This window comes from Suricata suricatta, chromosome 2 (genome assembly GCF_006229205.1).
Source record: "Suricata suricatta isolate VVHF042 chromosome 2, meerkat_22Aug2017_6uvM2_HiC, whole genome shotgun sequence".
NCBI classification, from domain to species: Eukaryota; Metazoa; Chordata; class Mammalia; order Carnivora; family Herpestidae; genus Suricata; species Suricata suricatta.
The window spans coordinates 97,690,577-97,715,595 of NC_043701.1; the positions used below are offsets into that span (position 1 = coordinate 97,690,577).

The window sequence follows — 25,019 nt, forward strand, 5'->3', positions numbered from 1 at the left end:
GTGGCTCAGTCGGTTAAGCCTCCAACTTCAGCCGAGGTCAGATCTCGCGTTTGTGGGTTCGAGCCCCGCATCAGGCTCTGTGCTGACAGCTAGCTCAGAGCCTGGAGCCTGCTTCTGGTTCTGTGTCTCCTTTTCTCTCTGCCCCTCCCCTCTCATGTTCTGTCTCTCTCTGTATCAAAAATAAATAAAACATTAAGAAATATTTTTAAAAAATTAAAAAATAAACTTTGCCATGTATTTTATATATATTTTTTAATCTTCTAACCTTTTTAAAGATTTTACTTTTGTAAAAGTTTTTTTTTTTTTTTAACATTTATTCATTTTTGAGAGAGAGAGAGCACGCGCGTGCGTGCGAATGAGGAAGGGGCAGAGAGAGAGGAAGACAGAATCCAAAGCAGACTCCTGGCTCTGAGCTGTCAGCACAGAGCCCGAACCGGATGGAACCCATAACCAGGGGGATCATGACCTGAGCTGAAGTCTGACGCTTAACTGACTGAGCCACCCAGGTGCCCCAAGATCTATTTTTTTTTTTTAACTTTTATTAAGTAAGCTCTATGCCCAAGGTGGGCCTTGAACTCTCAACCCTGAGATCAAGGGTCACATACTCTACCAACTGAGCCAGCCAGGCACCCCTGAAATCTTCCAACCTTTTTAATTACCATAGAAAAAACTAGTTTTACCTAATTCCTATGGGTGTTCTGTATATGTTATCTAAAAAAAATAGCTTAAGATTACATTTGATTAGTTTCAGTGTGCACATCACTCAGCAAGAAACTAAGATTAAACAAACACTGAAGAAATGTATGGCAATGTTCTACCAATTTCACACTATCGCGTTAGCACATCAAAATTTACCACACTGGGAAAAATGCATGATCATGAGCTAAAATTAAGTTAGGTTGGTATGGAAAAAAAATAACCTACATCTAATTAACAGTTTAGAAGTGATGTGTACATTAGACAACAGGTATTACACATTTTCAGGTGACAAAGTATCTGAATTTAGACTTAATGTGTCCTATACATGAAGAGTGACCTGATTTTCACTAGTTCTCAGACATCCCCAGTAGAGAGTCAAGGATACTAGATTTATTGCATTTGGGCACTTAAGTTTTCATATTAAGTGCAAAGCTGCTCCTCTAAAATGAAACACCAGCATGCAAGGTTTCATCTAGTATTATGGACATCAGATTATCAAAATCATCTTTCCATCTGGGCTCAATCATGCCTTCAGCATACCACCACCATACGAATACCTCTTACCTTTAAAACCCTCACTTCAACAGAGCAACAAAATAACATGCTATAATCTATAAAATACGAATCAATGAGTCCATTTTACTATAAACAAATAAATGAAATGAAGAGGGGAAACTCTTCCTTAGAGTAAAATTCCAACAAACAAATGTAGGAAAATAACACCTCAAAAGCCACTACAGTAATAATGGTTTCAGGTAAGAATCATCAATGAAGGCAAAAACTAGAGAAAGTATAAAGAGAAATAGAATCTTTTCACTGTCTAAAAATACCCCAAGATTTTTGATACAAAGGAAAAAATATTAATTTTACACTAGAGAAGCCTGGCAGACACCACTTTAACCAAACGGTCTAAGTTAATATAGCAAAATCAACATCTCCTATTTCCTAATGTGGTGCACTGAGGACATAATTACTTTTGTGGTATTCCACCAAAAACCCAGAACTTGATTCTAACAATGGGGGCATAAGGGGCATCAGACCAACCAATATTGAAGGACACTCTACAAAACAACTAGCTTATACTCCTCAAAAACACGAAGGTCTTAAGAAAAACAAGCAACAACAATAATAAAACATGAAGGACAGGAGAAACAAAAGACAAGGGAATTGTTCCAGATTAAAAGAGACCAAGAGGGAGTACCTGGGTGGCTCAGTCAACTCGGATCATGATCTCAAGGTTCCTAAATTTGAGCCCCATATGGGGCTCTCTGCTGTCAGCACAGAGCCCACTTTGGATCCTCTCTCTCCCTCTCTCTCTCAAAATTAAACATTAAAAAAATGAAAACAAACCAAAGAAACATCTTAACTAAATCCAATATGTAATCTTGGGTTCAATCCAAGATCAGAAAAAAAAACACATTAGTGGGATAATAGGCAAAATCTGAAGAGCATCTATCTACAGATTAAACACTATTGTATCAGTGTTAACTTTTTTTATTTTGATAAGTTTACTATGTCATGTAATAGAATTTTTTTTAAAGATTTTATTTTTTTAAGGGGCACCTGGGTGGCTCAGTGGGTTAAGCGTCTGACTTCAGTTTAAGGGTCGGAGCCAGCTTAGGATTCTATGTCTCCCTCTCTCTGTGTTCAGCTCCCACTCACACTGTGTCTCTCAAAAAATAAAGATTTAAAAAAAAATAAAAGTTATATGCTCCACCAACTGAGCCGGCCCCTAGAATGTTCTTGTTTCTAGGAGAAGTATTTACAGGTGAAGGGCAGTAGTTCTGCAACCTACTCTTAAGTTTTCCAGAAAAAATAGGGGAGTCAAAACTAACATTTGGGAAAACTAGATAGATACATGGTGTATGGATAAAACGTACTGTTTTTGCATCTTTCCTGTAAATTGAAATAAAATTTTTAAAGCCATCCCTTTAAACCACAACCCCTCCAACTCCCACCCCATTCCTCTGATGTCTTTACAGCAATCTACTTGAAAACCTACCCAGGTTCGCTGTCTCTACCTCTTCTCCATTTATCCACTCACAAACCCACACAGTTCAGGGTTTCAGTCCTAACTGTTCATCAAAGCTCCACCTATCAGTACACCAATAACGATAATATCGCCATCTCCATTCTCACCCTAGTCTACACTATTTGTCACAGCTGACGACTCTCACTTAGTACTTTAAACACTACTGTAAAGCATATACCTCCAGGTAGTTTTTCAAGATTCTTCTCCTACTCCATAAGCCTGTCCTCCTGCTCCTTCACTGGTTCTCCCTCTGTCCATTTACTATCTATTCACTGTCCTATCTCCACGTGTCTAACAGGGATCTACAAACTTAACCTGGCAAAACTGAACTCAGGGTCTCCCCTATCCTCACCATACTGCTCCCACAATCCTGTGCATCACAATTAGTGGAAACGTCACTTTCCCAAGTGCTTTAGCTAAAGCAGTTTATAAAGCAGTTCCTTCACTACTCCCTACACCCTGCCCCTGTAACTTTGCCCATAGAATTCCACCCCCACCCTCCACCCCCAAATAGAAGGTTCTAACCACCTGGAGTGTCTGGATGGCTCAGTTGGTTGAGCATCAGACTCAATTTCAGCTCAGGTCATGATCCCAGAGTTGTGGGATCAAGCCCTGCATAAGGCTCCACATGGAGCATTGAGCCTGCTTAGGATTCTCTCATTCCCTCTGCCCTCCTCCCCTGCTGGCACTTTCTTGCTTTCTTGTGCTCAAAAAATAATAAAAAAATAACATAGTAGATTCTAACCATTCATCACTACTACCACCACGCCTCAATAGCTCTGGTCCCACTACACCATCTCTGACTCGTACTAATTATAATCTTCTCCTAATTAGTCTCCTTGATCCCATTCTATCCCCACATCCACCATCAACTGTTCTGAGAGAATTTGCTTTTAAAGATAAATCCCATCAGGGGCACAGGATGGCTCAGTTGCTTAAGTGTCTGACTCTTAATATTGGCTCAGGTCATGATCCCAGGATTGTGGGATCAGGCTTCCCACTAAGTGTGGAGCCGGCCTGAGATACTCTTTCTCTATCTCCCCTCCCCCCTCCCCCACTTGTGCACATGTGTGCTCTCTCGTTCTCTCTCAAAAATACGTAAATAGGGGCGCCTGGGTGGCTCAGTTGGTTAAGCATCCAACATCACTTCAGGTCATGATCTCCCCAGGTCACAGGTTCGAGCCCCATGTGCTGACAGCTCAGAGCCTGGAACCTGCTTTGGATTCTGTGTCTCCTCTCTCTGCCCCTCCCCTGCTTGTGCTCTGGCTCTCTCAAAAATAAAACATTTTTTTAAAAAAGTAAATAAACATATAAAATCTCATCAGAACTGTCTCTTCTTAAAACCTTTCCACGGCTTCTTCTCAGTCCATTCCTGTCTGCCACCATGCATACTCCTATCCTACAGCTCTCCTGCTCTACTCCAGCCATGATGGCCTTCTGACTTAAAGGCAATGAGAATGCATGGGCTTTGGCTGTCCCTTGTGCTTAGGTCACTTTCCCACTCGGCACCTACCTGCCTGCTCAGGTCACTCCCTTACCTCTAGTAAGCCTCTGTTCACACAGCACCATATTGGTGAGGATTTCCCTAGTTATCTGATATGAAATAATCAGGCCCCCCGCCCCCCGCCAACTGTTTCATTCCTCCTTACTCAGGTTTATTTTTCTCTGTAGCCTTCAACACAATTCACATTTGTCCATCTCTCCTCTCTAAATCTGTGCCGTCCAACAGAAATAACGCAAGCCACAAATGCAAGGCACATACATAGCATTAAATTTCCCTGTAGCCACATTCAAGTAAAAAGCAGTAAGTAAAATATAAAAATGATCAATGAAGGGCAACTGGGTGGCTGAGTCAGTTAAGTGTCAGAACTATTGATCCTGGCTCAGGTCATGATCTTACAGTTCTGAGTTCAAGCACTCATGCTGGGCTCTGAGCTGATGGAGCAGAGCCTGCACAGGATTCTGTCTCTCCTTCTCTCTGCCCCTCCCCTACTTGTACACGTGTGCATGCACACACATAACTCCCCCTCCTCTCAAAATAAATAAACTTTAGGGGCACCTGGGTGGCTCAGTCAGTTGAGCTTCCGGCTTCAGCTCAGATCATGATCTCACAGGTCGTGGGCTCAAGCCCCGCATCAGGCTCTGAGCTGAGAGTTAGCTCTGAGACTAAAGCCTGCTTCGGATTCTATGTCTCCCTCTCTCTCTGACCCTCCCCTCCTCACGCTGTCTCTCTCTGTCTCTCAAAAATAAATAAAAAACATTATTTAATAAATAAATAAACTTTTTTGTAAAAAATGATCAATGAGGTATGCCTGGCTGGCTCAGTCAGTGTAGCATGTAGCTCTTGAGCCTGGGTTCCCTTGGAACCCCACATTGGGTACAGGTTACTTAAAAATAAAATTTTTAAAAATGATCTCTTTTTCAACAAAGTCTTCAAAACCCGGTATGTATTTCATACATACACAGTATCTGAATTTGGCGCAGGCACATTTCAAATGCATAGTCACAGTGGCCACTGGCTGCTTCAGTAGCCAGGACAGCCCTTCACTTACACCTACGCCTCGTGACTCAGTTTGTATATTCCATCTAATTCTCTCTCCCAAGAACCTAGAACAGTCCCTAGTAGGAAACACTCAAAAATTTGTTAAATCAATCATTTAAAAACTGCTACGATCCAACACCAGCAAAACACAACCATTTGCAGAAAGACAATATAACAGCAAGCTACTGAGCTTTCTCAAGCCAGAAAAAAAATACAGAATGGAAAAGACTTGGTGAAATACATGAAAGGTCATTCGTTGTATTAAAATTCTTACAGGGAAAAAAATGGTCTCAGAAAAGTACCTCTCCTGTGATAGGAACAAAAGTAGTTATTTTCTAAATTTAACCCACAGTTACTTTGGGCAAGGGAAGGCGGCTGAAATAGGTCAGAGACAGGACACTTCACGCGGTCACCACCACCAACACGAGTCACCACAAGCTTCCAGCCTCAAAACACCTCAACCGGCAAAAGAACCTGGGAAACTGGGATGATGCCCTGACATTCTAACGATTAGATAGCAATGTTTTAGGAATAACTAAGATCCTGAGGCTGTTCATTTCCTGAGATAAGACATGTAATCACCAATATGTGGGGTTTGCTTTGGCTTAAAGTGACTTAAAGCATGACTTTAAGTCACTTTAAGTCCCTTAGTGTCCCAACTCATTTCATTTTGCTCATATGCACTGAAGTGCTTCCTATTTACACTAAATAGTCTACCCTTCATGCACTTGGAGTTTTCCTTCGTGCTTGGTTTCTTTTGTGTTGGTTTTTTTTTTCTTCCCACACCTGTTTTTCACAAACTGACTTGTATAACACTCGGTATCGAGGCTAACATGCCATGGAGTTGCACACAAAGTCCTCACTTGTTCCTGCCATCTGTTGTGTTATGATGTAAATACATATTCACAGGAGAGCCTAATCCAAGTAATTTCAAACATCACATTAGTGTACTGCAGCAATTCTCAAGTACAGCCTGCGGACTCCTGGGCGTCCCTGAGACACTTTCAAGAGGTCAAGAAGTCAAAACAATTTTTATTATACTATGTTGACATTTGTGCTGAAGCAAATGAAGCAAAAACAATGGTGTGTAAATTGCTGGCACCCTAGCATGAACCAAAGCAGTGGCACTTAATTCTGGTAGTCATCCCTGCACTCAGAGGCACTAGCAGCAAAATACAACCCAAGTTGCTTTTTTCCTATGTATAAATATTTATTTTGAGGCAAAGAGGCAGAGTGAGCAGGATAGGGGCAGAGAGCAAGGAAGAGAGAGGACCGCAAGAAGACTCCCTGGTATCATTCCAAAGTCTGAAGTGGGGCTCAAACTTACAAACTGTGAGATCATGACCTGAGCCAAAGATGGAGCCACCCAGGCGCCCTCTAAAGAGATGATTAAAAATATCCCTTTCCCTAACTATACATCTGTGTAAATTGCATGAAGTAGTTCAGTATCCAGCTATTAGGCCAAATACTAAAGAAATTTGCAGAAACTGCAAAACAATTCCATTTTCCTCATTTATTCTGGGTTTAGAAGTTTTTTTAAAACAAAAACCTTATGTTAATATATAATGGGTTTATTATTCATTTAAAAATAGTAGTTTTAAACATTGTTTGGTTTATTGCTAATGAAGTGTATATATAGATCAATAAAGCAAACAAACAAAAGCTCTTTGGGGTCCTGAGTTTTGTTTTGTTTTTATTTTTATATCAGGGCCTTTTATGTATTTTTTTTTAATTTTTTAAATGTTTTTTGTTTATTTTTGAGAGAGAGAGAGAGAGAGAGACAGCGTGAGCAGGGGAGGGTCAGAGAGAGAGGGAGACACAGAATCTGAAGCAGGCTCCAGGCTCTGAGGTAGCTGGCAGCACAGAGCCCGACTCGGGGCTCGAACCCAGGAACCACAAGATCATGACCTGAGCCACCCAGGCGCCCCATAGGGTCCTGAGTTTTTAACTGTTAAAGAGTCAAAACCAAACATCTGAGAGGCATCAGAACAGGGTGCAAAACCAAGGGTCTACCATTAGCCTCTCCCCTCCTTGATTAGTTTTCTTTTGAGGAGATAACCACTTTTTTTTTTTTTAAATAGATATTCGGTCTTTTTTTTTTTTTTTTTTTTTTTTTTAAGGTTTTCTTATTTATTTTTGAGAGACAGAGAGAGACAGTGTGAGCAGGGAGGGTCAGAGAGAGGAGGAGACAGTCTGAAGCAGGCTCCAGGCTCTGAGCTAGTTGTCAGCACAGAGCCCGACGCGGGGCTCGAACCCAAGAACCGTGAGATCATGACCTGAGCTGAAGCCGAATGCTTAACCAACTGAGCCAACCAGGCACCCCAATAACCACTCTTTATGGTGGGCAATCTTCCAGACTTTAATGTTTTTACACCAACATATGCATATGAAAGGGTTTTTGTTTTTTTACCAAAAACCTGTTTAAATTTTTTTTTATGTTTGTTTATTTTTGAGAGACAGAGCATAAGGGCAGTCGGTTAAGCCTCCCGCTTCGGCTCAGGTCAGACCTCACGTTCGTGGGTTCGAGCCCCGTGTCGGGCTCTGTGCTGATGGCTAGCTCAGAGCCTGGAGCCTGCTTTAGATTCTGTGTCTCCTTCTCTCTCTGCCCCTCCCCCTCTCATGCTCTGTCTCTCTCTGTATCAAAAATGAATAAAACATTAAAAAAAAAATATATATATATATATAAAAAAAAAAAAGAGGGACAGAGCATAAGGAGGGCAGGGGCAGAGAGAGAGGGAGACACAGAATCCAAAGTAGGCTCCAGGCTCAGAGCACAGAACCTCACAAGGGGCTCAAACTTCACAAACCGTGAGATCATGACCTGAGCTAACGTCAGATGACCTGAGCCACCCAGGCGCCCCATCAAATACCTGTATTTTAAAAGCTATCCCATAACTGACTTCTCAATTTGTTCCTCAAGTGTCAGCTCACATAAATCTTTATCATTCTTTGTCACTGCTACATGTGCCACAGTATAGTTTGTTAGAATACATACATTTTCAGGGCACCGGGGTGGCTCAGTTATATGAGCATCTGACTTCAGCTCAGGTCATGATCTCGCAGTTTGTGGGACTGAGCCCCATGCCGGGCTCTGTGCGGACAGCTCAGAGCCTAGAGCCTGCTTTGAACTCTGTCTCCTTCTCTCTCCCTCTGCCCCTCCCCTGCTTGTATGTGCGCTCTCGCGATCTCTCTCTCTCGCGCGCGCGCGCGCTCTCGCTCTCTCTCTCAAAAACTAAATAAATAAAAAAGAAATTTAAAAAAAAGATGCTGGTACATTTTCTCTGGATGGACATTTTAAGTCACTTCCAATTTTCCATTAAATACTGCATAAACTGGAGCACCTGGTTGGCTCAGTAGGTGGAGCATTCAACTCTTAACCTTGGGGTCCTGAGTTCAAGCCCTGTGTCACTTGTAGAGCTTTAAAAACAAAAAATAAGAGCCACCTGGGTAGCGCAGTCGGTTAAGCATCTGATTATTGATCTCAGCTCAGGTCATGATTTCATGGGTCTGCGAGCCCAAGACCCTCAGGAGGCTCTCTACTGTCCGCAAAGAGCCCATTTTGGATCTTCTGTCCACCTCTCTCCCTGCTTCTCCTCTCTCTCCCCCGCCCCCAAAATAAATGAACTCTACCAAAAAAAAAAAAAATCTACCTTCTAAAGCTCAGAAATGGTTAACTGATAAATGTCCCATTCACCTTAAGGATAGGGATCCTCTCTGCTTGAAAAGTAGACAATTTTAAAAGACCTAGATTATCTGTATATAATGCCTATTAAAATGTAATGAGTGATATAATAAAACCCAAACATTTATCTGAAGTACTTTGGACTCCTATCCAGAGATCTTTTCACCAAGATCTGTGATTTGGAGATCCTTTACAGTATTATTGAAAACTATGATTACAAATTGCAGAAAAACCATGAGAACTGGGTTGTCGTCCATGAAATTTGATTGAGCGGTATTCACATTTTAAGTTCTAACAGATACTGCCAAATAACATACCAAATCTTTGCCAATTTACTCTCTAGCATACCTCCAGGATCTTGCCAACACCAGGCATTATCATTCTTATTTTCTTCCCAACCTGATAAGGGAGTGACAATTGTAATGGCAATTTCTGCCTATTAATTACCAAGACTAAGGGTCTTTTCCTAGATACACTGGCTTTTCAGGGGTCTCCTTCTGAACTGCCACTTTTGCGTACCTTATTTTTTGTACATTTTTGTACTATGTTGTCTTCTTTCAACGTAATAGTTCTTATCTCCTAGACTTTTTTTTTTAAACAGTATCTCAAGACAATTTCCCAACTAGATACAGATCTTTAGGGATCCTAAGACCTATTCATCTAGATATAAAGTACAAAGTCTTATTCACAACACACAGCTCATTCTACAAAGAAATGTGAAACCTTTCTAGGTGCATAGGAGACAGAAAACATGGGATTATGTATGTTTTCAATTTTATTTTCAATTGCCCCATGTAAATATACAAGCTTATTAGTGAAACAATACCACTTAGGTGTCAAATACTCCAAGGAATCCTTTACAAACATCAGTTAATTCCCAACAACCTTGTGCAATAGGTTTTACTGCCCTATTATAGATAAACTAGAAGGCTCGGAGAGTTTAATCAGTCTGCCCAGTACCAGAGAGAGCAAGGATTCCAACCTAGGTCTTGGTGATTCCAATCAAGATGTCACTGGCCCTCCCCACTGCTGCTGTGCTTCACTGCGGCCCCTCATTTTGCTTATTTAATATTAATAGTATGTGCACCCAGAAGGGTCTCATTTTTCTCCAACGGTTCATTCTATCCTTTGAAGGCTTAATAAAAGTCACATAATACCAGGTGCTTTTTAATCATCGCTACTCATGACTATCTTGTCATTCACGACCTAAAAAAGGTAACAATAACAACACTGGCTCTGTTAGCCTTACTAAGGGTTCCTAGTTCTATCATGATTCACCCTAATTACCCCATCAGAAGGCTAAGAGCAGCCCTCAATCCCATGGAGTGTGTTGGGGCACAGTTGTTCTCACAAAGCACTTCAGAGGTAAAAGGGTTTCAAGATGATCTCTGGTGAGCAAAACCCAAAATTAACCGAGGCATCAAGTCTTGCATGATGATCCCAAATAACCATCTGCTAAATGGCATTAATGAAAAGGACTGAGACCTTCAAGTTAAACACATCAGAATTAAACAAGGGTCACTCCTGGAGCATGAAGACTGTTCTCAGCACTCCTCCAGGCTCAGCCTCAACCACCAAGCTGCCTCACACCTGCCTCACACTGAGCCTCTCTAACCCCAAACAGCATGTGGTTCCCCTACACACACCAGCATGTTTCCCACTTACATGCCTTGGCTTCTGCTGTCTCTCCTGCCTCTTCCATCTCCACTGGACACAGCCTCCATCTACCTTAACATCTCTCCCTGAACCTGTCCCTGGCTGGCGGCACCACTACCCAGCTAAGCCGAATGCCACCCTGACTCTGGGGCATACCATACACACCCCGTGACATACACCTTCTCTTTACCTCCAGAGGTGCACATCCATCCTCTGCCACGGTGAATATGGCTGGTGTTCAAGGCAAAAATATCACCCAGGCTTTGAAACAACAAAGCTATATTCCATGTACTTTTTTCTTCATAACCAGTATCTTCTTACTAGCCCCTGAAACCCAGCACTGCACTGACTACAAGCACATGCTCAATCTATGCTTGTTAAACTAAAAATTTGTAGAAGCTGGGGCACCTGAGTGGCTCAGGTCATGCTCTCACAGTTCCTGAGTTGGAGCCCCCAATGGGCTCCTCACTGACAGCAGGGATCCTGCTTGGATTCTCCCCTCCCTCTCCCTCTGCCCCTCCCCCACTGGCATGCTCACACTCTTCTCATGCTCTCTCTTTCAAAATAAACATTAAAAAAAGGCAAAGTAGCACCCAAAATAATACTAAAATTACATTAAAATTAAAATTCACAAACTTATCTCTCAAAAAAAAAACATGAGTCTATTTTTGCAAAAGCAACTGTTTTAAATATTTTCCTGTTTATTTATTTTTGAAAGACAGTGCAAACGGGGGACGGGCAGAGAGGGAGCTACAGAATCTGAAACCAGCTCCAGGCTCCGGGCTGTCAGCACAGAGCCCAATGTGTGATTCAAACCCACAAACCGTGAGACCATGATCTAAGCCAACGTTGGATACTTAACCAACCGAGCCACCCTTGACTGTTTTTAAAACAGAAATTTGGCAACCACGGGGGAGAACACTATCACTTCTTGAACAGCTTTATCATCACAGGTTCTTTCTTTTAATTCCTCACAGTTGACATGAAATGTTACGTTACTTTCAGGTGTACAACACAGCGATTCAGCCAGTCTGTACGTGAAGCTCTGCTCACAGGCGCAGCTGTCATCTCTCCCCATACAAGGCTATTACAGCACCATAGACTCTATTACCTATGCTGTACCTTCATCCCCATCCCATGACTTATTCCAGAACTCACAGACATCACATGTGGTTATGGTCTGTTTTTTGTTTTGCTTTTGTTTAGACAGAGAGGTGGGGGAGGAAGTGGAGGAGAGGGGGGAGAGGGGAAAAGAAAGAGGGACGGAAAGAGAGAAAACGAATCTTTTTTTTGTTTTTATTTATTATTGAGACAGAGGAACAGAGCATGAGTGGGGAAGGGCAGGAGCGAGGGAGACACAGAATCTGAAGCAGGCTCCAGGCTCCGCGCTGTCAGCACAGAGCCCACAGATTGTGGGACTCGAACCCACAAACTGTGAGATCATGACCTGAGCCGAAGTCAGCTGCTTAACCGACTGAGCCACCCAGGTGCCCCAAGAAAATGAATCTTAAGCAGGCTCCACACTCAGATCTCCACAGATCATGACCTGAGCTGAAATCAATAATGGGACACTTAACCCACTGAGCCACCCAGGTGCCTCTTCATCATACGTTCTTTTCATTAAACTCTCCAATCACCATCTGCCCAGCTAGCATGGCAAGATGAGTAGCACTTTGTTTTGGAAACTAATTTTTAATCTAATTTTTCCTCAAAATAGAACTTAGTCAAGTTCTCACTGATTAATTTTAGTCCCTGAAGTAAAAACCCAAACTTCAAGGTGCTAAGGTTCTAAGTATAGGAGAACATAAACCCTAGGTGTTCAAGCTACAAGCTGTCACAACTTAATCTTCAGAGTTTTTACCTTAATTCTTACATACATTGGGCTCTGCACTGGCCACCTGGACCTTGCTTGGGAGTCTCTCTCTGCTCCTCTACCACTTGCTCTTTCTCTCTCAAAATAAGTAAATAAACTGAAAAAAATGTTGTCAATACATACATAGAAGAATTTCTGGAAAATAATATACCAAATTACCAGCTAGAAGACCTGGGAAATACATAGAGATAAAGAAGCTTGAAAAACAAGTCCTTTCACATTTTATTTCATGTGTTTTGAATTAATTTGAATGTATACACATGTAAAAATTCAAGCTGTTAATATTTATACACTCTACTGTATCTAGGTTACACCATGATTTGTTTTTAAAAGATCATACATGGGGCGCCCTGGTGGCTCAGTCAGTCGAGCGTCTGGCTTCAGCTCAGGTCATGATCACAGGGTTCATGGGTTCGAGCCCCGAGTCAGGATCTGTGCTGATAGCTAGTTCAGACCCTGGAGCCTGCTTCAGATTCTGTACCTCCCTCTCTCTGTGACCCTCCCCTGCTTGCGCTGTCTCTGTCTCTCAAAAATAAATAAATATTAAAAAAATTTTTTTTAATACATGCTCAATGAAAATAAAAACAGTACCCACAGATGTCTACTTACATGAGTGCACATCCAAAACCAAAACAAAAGTTTTATTTCTGTTATCACCAAATGTAATCTACATCCAGCATTCATATTTCAATCTCAAGTGGAAAAACGTTATCAACCAATGAAGTTACTACTGAATAATAATGTATACTGATGCTTTAAACACATTGTCCCCAGAATCCTATCAGGTATCATTTACCATTATTTTAACCTCCCAGGCTTCAATTTCCTCGTCCTTAATCAACATCATGTATTTAAATTTTTTTTTTAATGTTTATTTAATTCTGAGAAAGAGATAGTGTGAGCTGGGGAGGGGCAGGGAGAGAGGGAGACACAGAACCTCAAGCAGGCTCCAGGCGCTGAGCTGTCAGCAGAGCCCAATGTAGGGCTCACACCCATGAACCACAAAGATCATGATCTGAGCTTAGAAAATGGAGTCAGTGGGGCGCCTGGGTGGCTCAGTCAGTTAGGTGTCTAACTCCGGCTCAGGTCATGATCTCGTGGTTTGTGAGTTCAAGCCCCATGTTGGCTCTGTGCTGACAGCTCAAAGAGCCTGGAGCCTCCTTTGGATTCTGAGTCTCCCCATCTCTCTGCCCCTTCTATCTGAGAAGTGTCTCTGTCTCTCAATAATAAAGAAAGAAAGGAAAAAAAAAGAAAATGGAGTCAGGATTCAAACCCAGATCTTAGACCTCATGTCCCACATTCTTCTGGCGATGCCCTTCAGTTCACCAAGGGCACATGGTAGAAGCATCAAGGCGCCTAACCAGAAAGTTCCAGCAAAATTCCTCCCCCTAGTCTCCTAATCCTTAACAACATTCCAAGTTTCAAAGACTTCCTTCTGCAAGCCAGGATCCTACTAAACTTGGGGAGGAGCTGGAACAACCAGGCACGTCTACCTCGTCTGCAATCTAAAACCTACCCCAAAGTAAGGGCAAGAAGTGCCTGGGTGGCTAGTCAAAAAAATAAAAATAAAAATAAAAATAAAAAAAACCTACCCCAGGAGTCACGATCACATGCCTGCAACAAAGCCATGGCACCTACGTCCTCATGCCCTCTGTTCTACTCTCATACCTCATTGGGCCCTCCTCCAACTGCTCTGCAGTTTATTTATATCAAGATGAACCTGCTAAAAAAAAGAAAAAAAAAACCTTCAAGGAAGAAGCAGTTCCCCTTTCCAATTTAAAACAGGACACCCAAAGGTTTTTACTCTATAGAAAGCCCCAGATTCCAGACTACCCTATACTAGTCTTTTTCCTACAGAAAGACAATAAATCAACCCTACAAAGAAGCCAAACAAGATTTTTTCCTTCGGAGAAAGCAAGAAACAGGACATCTCTGCTCCAACATGCCACTGCAAACACGAGCAGCTTGCTGTGTAAGCTACTTTGAGGATTTGACAACTTACATGAGAGGAATGAAGGAAGGGCAGAGTCAAAGGATGTGGAAAATGGGTTCCACTTAATACCTGCAGTGCTCTGGGCAAGTCACTTGTCTCAAGCCTTTATGGACAATCCTTTGGTAAAATAATTAATATCACTAAAAACAAACAAACAAACAAAAACCCTTTTTTGCTATCTCATTTTCATTGGTTTTCCTTTCTTAAAATAGTAGGTAGTTGACACATTCTGAAAGTAGTACCTTACTGATCAAAGGACTTGCATAAACCAAGTCTTAATAAGAGTGAATCAGGGACCCCTGGGTGGCTCAGTCGGCTAAGTGTCCCAGTCTTGATTTCATTCGGCTCAGATTGTGATCTCACGGTTCATGGGTTCAAGCCCCTCTTTAGGCTCTGGCAGAACCAGGCTGGGATTCTCTGTCTCCTTCTCTCTCTGCCCCTCTCACCCCGCCCTCTCTCAAAAATAAACAAACATTTTTAAAAGTTAATTATATCAAGGCATCTGTCTCAGATCGACTGATCTAACAAATCACCTATTTTTGGGGTCTACTGTGGCCAAAACCAGGATTCATAATTTGAGGAAAAAGCTGCTTTACCATGGACCAGATTTTAAAATATGCAAAAATGAGGCAATTTAGGGTACTTTCACAAAAGGTTTCTTGTATTTTTTACAGCTAAAATTTTATGAATAAAACGGAAGGAATGCTTTACTTATTCCCGCATCCTAAAATAACAAAATGATTAAAGTATTTTAAACTTAGCCCATGATATTCATAAATGTTTTGGCCAATAATTTCAACCCTACTTGTCAAATCAAATCTTTTTTAATTTTTTTTTAATTTTTTAACGTTTTATTTATTTTTAATACAGAGAGAGACAGAGCATGAGAGGAAGACGGGCAGAGAGAGGAGGAGACACAGAACCAGAAGCAGGCTCCAGGCTCTGAGCTGGCTGTCAGCACAGAGCCTGATGCAGGGCTCGAACCCACGAACGTGAGATCCTACCTGAGCCCGAGTCGGAGGCCTAACCGACTGAGCCACCCAGGCGCCCCTCAAATCTTTTTTTAAAGTTTTTATTTTAATTCCAATTAGTTAACTTCCTCAAATCAAGTCTTTTAGAAAATCACAGAGAAACCCTGGGGTCTATACTGCTATGGAAACTAAGACAGCGTCATAGGATTTTCAAAATGTGTAATTAATAAAATGTAGAATGGGTTATCTAGAAAGAGAGCTCAGTCATCGGAAGTGTTGAAACAGATGCCAGAGAATAGGTCAACTCAAACAAGTCTCGTCCACTGGCAAGAGGATCGACTAACTCTTCCATCTCTAACAGGTTATAAATAGAACATGCTCAGAGATGTTTCTGGAAAGTTAAAAAATTAAGGTAATGACTTCTGAAAGAAAGACTTCAGTCCAGGTTGCTCCAAAATTCGTAAGTCACTCTCCATCTATCGACTGCCAAACCAGAAGACTGACATTTAATGCCAACCCCACTCACATCCATCTATCTAAATCACAAAGTTTCACTGATATCCCGCAGTGTTGACTACACCTTCCTATCCACAGGCTTTCTTCATGAATCTCCCAGAAGCAGTTCACTCTGCTTGCTTTCCTCTACCTTTTCCTCTACCTTACTGGCCTTCCTGATCCTCCTTTGCTGGTTTCTACTTCTTCCCAAATCCCCATACTCAGACCCTTAGTAATCTTATCCAATTCCATGATTTTAAATATCACAAGCTAATGACACTTCTAATTCCTCCAGTTCCTACCCTCCAGATTGATACATTCACCTACCTACTGGACTTCTTCACTTAAATTTCTAACAAGCATTAGAGACATTTGAAGCTCCTGATTTCTACCCAAAAATTTGCTCTGTCCCCACAACTCTCCATTTTGGTAAATGGCACCAATTTCCATCTAGTTTTTGACCCTCTCCTCCAAAAAAAGTTTTTAATCGAAGTTTAAGTTTATTTATTTTGAGAGAGAGAGAGAGAGAGAGAGAGAGAGAGAGAAAATGCACACACAGCTGGGAGGGACAGAGAAGAGAGAGGCAGAGAGAAAGAATCCCAAGCATAAATAGTGAGATCATGACCTGAGTCAAAACCAAGAGTTGGATGCTTAATCAACCGAGCCACCCAGGCACCCCGACCCCAAAATCTTATCATGCTTTACTCTTCTCATACTTTTCAGCTAATCCAGCAGCAAATCCCCATAGTTGCTTCTTAGAAATATACAGACACTGACCACTATTCATTACCTCCAAAGCTAGTATCACCATCTCTTGCCAAAATATTACCATGGGAACTGGTTCCCCATTTCTAGAGTTAAATGCAATTTTCACTATTCTTTTTTTTTTTAATGTTTGATTTATTTTTGATACAGAGAGACACACAGCATGAGAGGGAGAGGGGTTGAGAGAAGGAGACACAGAACTGGAAGCAGGCTCCAGGCTCTGAGCTGTCAGCACAGAGCCTGACGCGGGGCTCAAACCCACGAACGTGAGATCTGACCTGAGTTGAAGTCAGAGGCTTAACCGACTGAGCCACCCAGGGGCCCCTAAATGCAATTTTCAGATAGTTTAGGTTCCAGTCACTTTGAAGCCACTACTCCTCCCCTCATTCCATTTATGAAAGGAATCTACAAAGATGGCCACCAATTCCTTCCTCTGTACACGCATACCACTCTACCATCAAGAGATAGAGACTATTTCCATATCCCCCTTGAATCTGTGCTGCCCTTGTGACCTGCTTTGATCGACAGAATGGGATAGGACCATGTGCCAAGTCTGGGCCTAGCCTGTAAGAAGGCTAGCAGTTTCTATTTTCACCAGGTAGCCAAGGGCTACTACCAAGTGTTGCGGTATCTTGCAGAGAAAAAGTCATGTAGACCAGCACGAAGAGGCCAGCTATGTGAACGAAGCCTTCTCGACCTTTTAGACCAGCTCAATCTATGACCCAAAAGATACCACATGGAACAGAAACAACTGCTGAGCAGACCCACAGAATCATGACGAAAACCAAGTTTATTCTGAGCCACTAAGTTTTGGGGTAGTTTGTTATGCGGCAAGAGATAAGTGAAAATACCAAGATAGCAGAGGAATCAACTTCTCAACAACTAAGTGATCAGCAGCTATCCTAAGGACTTAGGCCTTTCTCAACTTAAAAATCCACTTGGGGTTCCTGGCTGGCTCAGTTGGTGGATAGTGACTGTTGATCTCAGGATTCTGAGTTGGAGCCCCACACTAGGTATAAAAGAAAATCTTTAAAAGAAATTTATAGGGGCACCTGGGTGGCTCAGTCAGTTGAGCGTCTGGCTTCGGCTCAAGTCATGATCTCATGGTTCGTGGGTTCGAACCCTGCATCAGGTTCTGTGTTGACCACTAGCTCAAAGCCTAGAGCCTGTCTTCGGATTCTGTGTCTCCCTCTCTCTCTGTCCCTCCCCTGCTCACACTGTCTCTCTCTCTCTCAAAAATAAATAAAAACTTAAAAATAAATAAATGAAATTTATAGTTCCATTAGATTCCTCAAAGAGGGGCACCTAGGTGGCTCAGTCGGTTAAGCATCCAACTTCAGCTCAGGTCATGATCTCATGGTTTGTGGGTTCGAATCCCACATCGGGCTCTGTGCTGACAGCTCAGAGCCTGGAGCCTGCTTCTGATTCTGTTTCCCTCTCTCTCTGCCCCTCCCCCGCTCACTCTGTCTTGTCTCTCAAAATAAAGACATAAAAAAAAATTTAGATTCCTCAAAGAATACATCTATAATAACTTCAAACTACCTCCTAATCAAATTAAATGATCTCAAGACAATTCTCTAAAATGCATAACTTATGTACTTTGTATTTCCCTTCAGGGCAACAAAATCCACACACTATATTAATATTTACAACTGTGTTTATTTACCAATACTTGCCAAACAGCAGTTTCAGACCAGGATAAACAGCACCCTCAGTTTTAATAGAGCACTAAAAACTATTTGCCACCAGCTTACAAGCAAAACCCTGGCCAAGCAAGCCAGTTTTTTAAACATCAGATTTATGGGGCAGATTTCTAACTAAAATGCCAACACTATCCCTTGGTCACTGCTACCACACTGCCACCTCCTGTCTTGTGACTCTAGAAGCTTGAATCAGAGGCAGTAGTTAAAAGGAAGCTTGGCTAAGAATAGCACAGCCTTTCTCCAGACTAAACCAACCACCAAAGTTGGTGGGTAAATAAATCATAAAATAAAAAATGGATAGGTCATACAATTTATAAATTAGTTACTGCCAGAAAAGTTTATATCTCAACATTGCTAAAGACAATTACAAAAAAGATGCTTCAAATATACATCCAGACCACTCAACAGCTTCACTTTAGTACAAAATCCAAGACTTATAACAATACACTAGCTGCTCACAAAGGACTTCAAAATATGACCAAGATCATTGCCCTCTTGCTGACTGCTCAAAAGGGGTACACGTGCAAAAGTAACTGAGCTATATACCATACAGCAGAAAATACAGGCTCCTTCCAGGGAAAACTTCACATCGAATTCCAAAAGGTTTTTTTACGCCTTAGCTAGTAACTCATTTCAAGCAGAACAGCAAACCTCAGAACAAACTATGCCCCCTGTTAGTTTATGATAGTGGCATTTGGCATGAACAGAGAATGTAAGTGATCACGCAAATCAAAAGGAAAGCCAGAAACAGAAGCCAAGATTCCCAATTCCCACTGGCTCCAGGCACATGTCATGTTTCCATAATGTCTTCCTTGTTACTAAGGACAGCCACACAGAAGCTACTTATCAACCTTCATTTATATGTTTTTTAATTGTAATAATGCCAAAATAAGAAATCTTTTACTCTCTAACTGTAGGACACAGCAACATGAAATCAAGAAATATCTTGTTGGCTACAATCATTTGAGCAGTCATGTATTACTTACTGACCTTAAACTGAGCACTCCAAATACACTGCTTATGATTCTTTACCAGCCATCAAAGTTTCCTAACATTCAGAACCTCACATCTCTGTAAGAGAAATCTAATTCACAATATTCACCTGTACCAAACTAAAAGGCAAGAAGCAACACAGCTATTCACGCCTACATTCAAATGTTCAGCATTAAAAAACAAGCTTTTAGGACACCTTGATTTTGGTTGGGGTCAATGATCTCACAGTTTATGAGTTCGAGCCCTGCACTAGGCTCTGCACTGATGGTGCAGATCCTGCTTGGGATTCTGTCTCCCTGTTTCTCTGCCCTTCCCCTGCTTATGCTCTCTCAAAATAAAGTAAATACGCACTTTAAAAAAATTAAATTAAAAGGCAAGCTTTTATTGGCCTGAGACAACAGGATCATCGGCCCTGGCTAACGGACACACTGCTGAATGTGGCACCATTCGAGTCTATCCCTACCAGCTGTTAAAATGCAGCATTAGCTTTAAAAAAAATTTTTTTTTGGTTGTTCTTATTTATTTTTGAGAGACAGAGAGAGACCGCGCGAGCAGGCAAGGGGCAGAGAGAGAGGGAGACACAGAATCTGAAGCAGGCTCCAGGCTCTGAGCTAGCTGTCAGCATAAAACCTGACGCGGGGCTCGAACCCACAAACCGTGAGATCATGACCTGAGTCGAAGCCGGACACTCAATCGAATGAGCCACCCAGACGCCCGAAGCAGCACTAGCTTTTAAACAGCCATTCAAAGTAAGATATATTTAAAACCCCAGTAACTTTTATATTATGTCTATCTAATTTACATGTTAGGCTCAAAATTCTAACATGGAAATAAGCTGTCCACTTCATTTTTTAAGGAAACAAACACTGACGTGTGAGCTTAGACACCAGTCTGTTTTAATGGATCCTTCCTGGAAAAATATTAATAATACTCTAGTATCTTTTTTATCCTTTATTCAATTACATTTTGCCTTCACATAATCTTAATACTAATAGCTAAATCATGAGCATGTTGAAGCTATAAAAAACTGAAAATATGAAAAATTTTCGTAACTTAAGAAAATCCTTGAAAACCAACTAAAACCACCATCTTCTCAGTTCCAGGAATGTCAGAAACTTTCCTATTCCCTCTCCCAGGCCCAAAAGCCCACAACATAACAAAAAAAAAAAAATCAGTGCTATTTACATCATATATGGACACCTAGGAGGTTCCACAAGATACCAATCCAACAGAGCTAAGGTCTTCAAAGTCACAACAATGTTCACATCCACCCTTATCCCCAAGGCAGGGCAGGGAGGAGATGGAGTGTTTAAGCTTAGATCTCAGACTGAAGCCAAGTATCCATGTGCTAGACCTTTTATTTAGAAATCGAAAGCACCAGCACTATCACAGATAGTCAACGCAACTTCTCTTCATTCTGGACATGCGAATCTAAAACTCTATGAAATAGTTATAATCCTCCACAACTGAGGGGTATCTGAATGCAGAAAAGCAACATTCCTTCCACATTCCCTTGAGACTTCAGTAATCAAGAGCTAAGCTTGGTCAGAACCAAACTCAACAGTGCCCCTTCCTGAAAGGCTCCCTGCTTAGCTCCCAGTCAGAGTTGGGCCAGCATGTCAAAGCTTCAAATCGCCTCCTGCCCCCCGCCCCTTTAGTTGCTGCAAGCCCATTCATCCACCTCAGAGTGCTGCCATAAGCATTCTTCAGCACCGGGCTCCCAACATGCCTTGCACAGCAGGTATAAAGGTCACTGCTACACATGTGGGTGTGCCTGCCTCAGATGCCCACATGGTGATGGGATGGAATGCAAGGGCTGCTAAGCACAAAGAACTCCACCCAGAAGTCCAGCAGGCTCACTTGGCAAGGACTGGTCTGCAGCATTCAATGCACCGTCACCAGTACCACCGCTTGACCCTTCTATGGGAGCCAAGCAGGGCTCACCACAGGTGTCTTCTCAGCCCTCTCCCAAAGCCGACTGGGACAGTGCAACAGTCCAGATAAGGGAAACTGCATCACAGTTAAAAGGTTCAGTTACAAGACTGTAATGCAGATTTCCAGCAAATTTCCCTGAGCAAAGAAAGAAACCTCTACTTTTGTTTTTCATCATCTCAGTACTAGAAAAGGATTTACTTGATTGTTCTATCTGTAAACAGTTGTTTCCAATGTACTCATTCCTAACAGTTACTTAAAATCCTGAGCATTTTAGGGGCGCCTGGGTGGCTCAGTCAGTTAAGCCTCCAACTTCAGTTCAGGTCATGGTCTCACAGTTCCTGAGTTCGAGCCCCACATGGGGCTCTCTGCTGTCAGCGTGAAGCCTGCTAGGGATTCTCTGTCCCCCTCGCTCTCTCTCAAAAATAAATTTTAAAATATTTTTTAAAAATCCTGAGCATTTTAATGTAAGCCAAATCAGCCTGAAACGTTAATCTACATTGTTAATCAAACAAAAAAGCATCCATTAATATAAATACTTGCTGGCGTTTTACCTTATATGCTTTTCTAAGAAGAATCCCTGTTCATTATAAAGTAATAAGTCCATTTTTTAGCTTGGGCAAAAGTCTTTAAGAATAAAAGAGGCTGTTACCAGATGTTTTTAATTTAATCCACTACACATGGGGAGAAATTCACACCAGGCTGGAAAAGAAAATCAGGAGAGCAAAGCTAAGTAATCTGCATCTATATGCAGGTCCATAAATTGTATCTGAAAAATGCCAGACATTTAATGTTTAAATTTAGAAACTCTCAAATGCTCAAATGCCAGTCGGACACAACCATTTGCCTCCTTTTTTTTTTCAACATTTGAAGAAAATTAAGACATGCAGTCTAAACATTAAACCAATTAGAATTTGCAGAATGTACTTACATTTTTTTCCCTTAGGCATACAATTTACACTATGCCTTTAGACTTTTTAAGGAGCTAGGACTTTATCCTCAAATTTTTAATTTCTATTAAAGAGATCAACTTAGATACTTTTCAGTACCCTTTCTATTTCTATTGTTTCTTTCCTTTCTATTGTTTTAGAAGCTTTTTAACAAAAAATACCTCTCTACTACGTGAAGTAACTTGACCCCACCAAAATTCCCAACTGGAACTAAATCTCGTCACACAAATCTCTTTCAACTGTCTTAATGAAAATTAGGTACGTGAACAAAAGAAATCCACAAAAATCCACTTAACAACAACAACAAAAAAGGTTTGTAAAAAATGATTTACCTGAGAGCTCAACATAGAAATAAGCACATAATGACATTTGATACAGCCGTCTCTCTATGCAGAGTGCCAGAGAAATGCACAGCAAACCCCTCCTGCCTTTCAGCACCCACACTCACCTATACCTAACCAGACACAGGCAGCCCTAGTTGATTTCGATTAACTTGGAGCTTATGGCTTAGCCCAGGTTAGGAACCAGGGGAACGGGAGGAGAAAAGCAGAAACCCTAAGGCACCCTGCAAAACCCAGAAATGCGCAAGCTAAACCCAGCACCACAGTAAGGCGCCTTTACAGTCGGTTACAGAGCGAGGATCTGGCCTGGTTGAGGAAGGAGCCATTTCTTCAAAATCCTCGAGGTTAAAAGTCTCCAAACATTCTGTAAAGTGACACGCTACACATGCTCTCCAAAAAGTGCAATCCCCATGCTTAAGTAATACAAATCTCCAGTCTCCACCACCTCTTGGTGGTTATTTGTAAGCAAAAAGATTGCGGGGGGGGGGGGGCGGCGGAAGGGGCGGGAAACAAAGGCTGGTTTGCAGCACCCTGCTTAACTCTGGAGGGACTGAAAGGCGCTTCTGGGCAGGAGAAGCCCAGGCGGTCACTCGTGTATTCCAATCAGCAAATTCCACTCTTCTCAGATACACAGACGGCCTCCGGCCTCCGAGGCCTCTCAGACTCCTCGCCGCCAGCTCAGGGCAGAGAAGGAAAGGCACTCCACGCCCACGCGTGTCCGCAGCAGCTTTCCCCTATCCTGTACTGGGAGTGGGGGTGGAAGAGGGTCACCCACTCTGCTTCCTCATTCCTGCAGAGTCCCCAAACCGCCCTTCAAAGACTGATTTCCTATTGGCAGCACCTTAGAAGAACATACAGCTGTGAGGGCTTCCTTGAGAGACTTCTATACCAGTAATAATCCGGTGGCAAGAACCACACACAAGACCTTTATTCCTTAGCGCGCACACACACACCTGCCGTAAACTTAAATGCAAGGAATAAGACAGAAAGAACCCCAAGTCCTACAGCATAACGCGATCCAAAAAGCATGAGACGAAAAGAAGTTCTCAGCTATGTTGAGTCTTTCCTCCCAATAAAGAACAGAATGGATGAGAACGTAATAAATAAGCTCACCTTTGTCTTTTCGGGACAGAGTGCTCAACTTCCATAAATTTCCCGTGCAGTTCCACTTTACCTGCGGATACACAAGAGGTGGAAAACAGTTGGCGGGGTTTAGCGGCTCTTCCCGCACGAAGGACCCGCCTAGCCAAATCGACGACACAAGTGACCGGAGACCCCCACGGACCTTGGATGCATCTCAAGGCCAGGAGGGAAGCCCAGCCCCGTGCGGGTGGAAAGCTGACTCCTCGGGACTGTGCAGACAACTTACAGATAGGTGGGGAGGGGGGCCGATTGGCTGGCCCACTACTTGGGTAGCATCCTACCCCCTGGCCGCCTCCGCCCACCTCAGGGGTCACCCAACCAACCCCACGACAGCCGCAGGACGGACGCGGCCCCTCCGCCCACCTCCCTGGACCCTCCCATAAGACAAACTCCGAGGAACGGGCTACGCTGGCCCGCTGGAGGGGACGCTGGGCCCTTCTCCCGGCTTCAAGCCCAGGCCCTCTAGGAACACGGTCGGCACAGAGTACACCGACAGAGATGTAGCTCAGCACAGAATGAACAAGGCGCCAAGGAGGGCGCGGCGCCCGCCACACGAAAAACGGGCTCCTGGAGGGACTCGAGCGCAGCCCCGCTACGCAAGGTCCCGCGCCGCGCGGAGAGTGCCCCGACACCCCACAGAGGCCGGGACACGGCGCCGCAGCTGAGGCTCCCTTGACCGCGACCACCCGCCGCCCTCGCCCACCTGCCCCTTTAACTCGTCGCAGGCGAGGCGATCGAGCGTGGAACCCAGGTCGCACCAGCCTGCGTCCCGCAGGACCTAGAGGAAGCGCCGGGCCGCCTGTGCTTAGGCACCCGCCCGCGGCCTCACTCTGCACAAGGCTCGAGGCCACTTTGCCTTCTCCCGCGCCCGGGGTCTGGGGCGAGACGGGGGAACTGCGAAACCAACACCGTAAATAACGTGCAAAGAGAGGAAGGAAGGAAGGAGGGAGGGAAGGAGGGAGGGAAGCAGGCAGGGAGAAACGGGCGTTCGCGCTCGGCCCCTAAGGCCCGGCGAGCCGGAGACTGGAGCCCGCGCCCGGGCGGGGCGAGCGCTGAGAGTCCGGCGCTCGCGGTCGCGCCTCCCCCAGCCCTGCTCCGGTCCGAGCCCGCACCGGGGCTTTCTTGACAGCGCGTCCGCCCGCAACGCCCCGGGAGGAGGGGAGCCGCAGGGTCCGGGTCGGAGCCCAAGCTGAGGAAAGCACCCTGGACCTCACGCGCGTGGGCGCCCGGGCCTCGCCCCACCTCCCCG

General features: G+C 43.3%; 1 protein-coding gene across 1 annotated transcript in view; it reads right to left on the reverse strand.

Moving 5' to 3' along the window:
• The window catches only part of IGF2BP3 (insulin like growth factor 2 mRNA binding protein 3), a 155,330-nt gene that overhangs the window by 129,946 nt on the left and 365 nt on the right, over positions 1-25,019 (reverse strand). Inside the window, exon 2 of the mRNA XM_029930061.1 lies at positions 23,741-23,801. Within this exon, the coding sequence (XP_029785921.1) occupies positions 23,741-23,801 (61 nt within the window). The remainder of the gene's footprint in view (positions 1-23,740; positions 23,802-25,019) is intronic.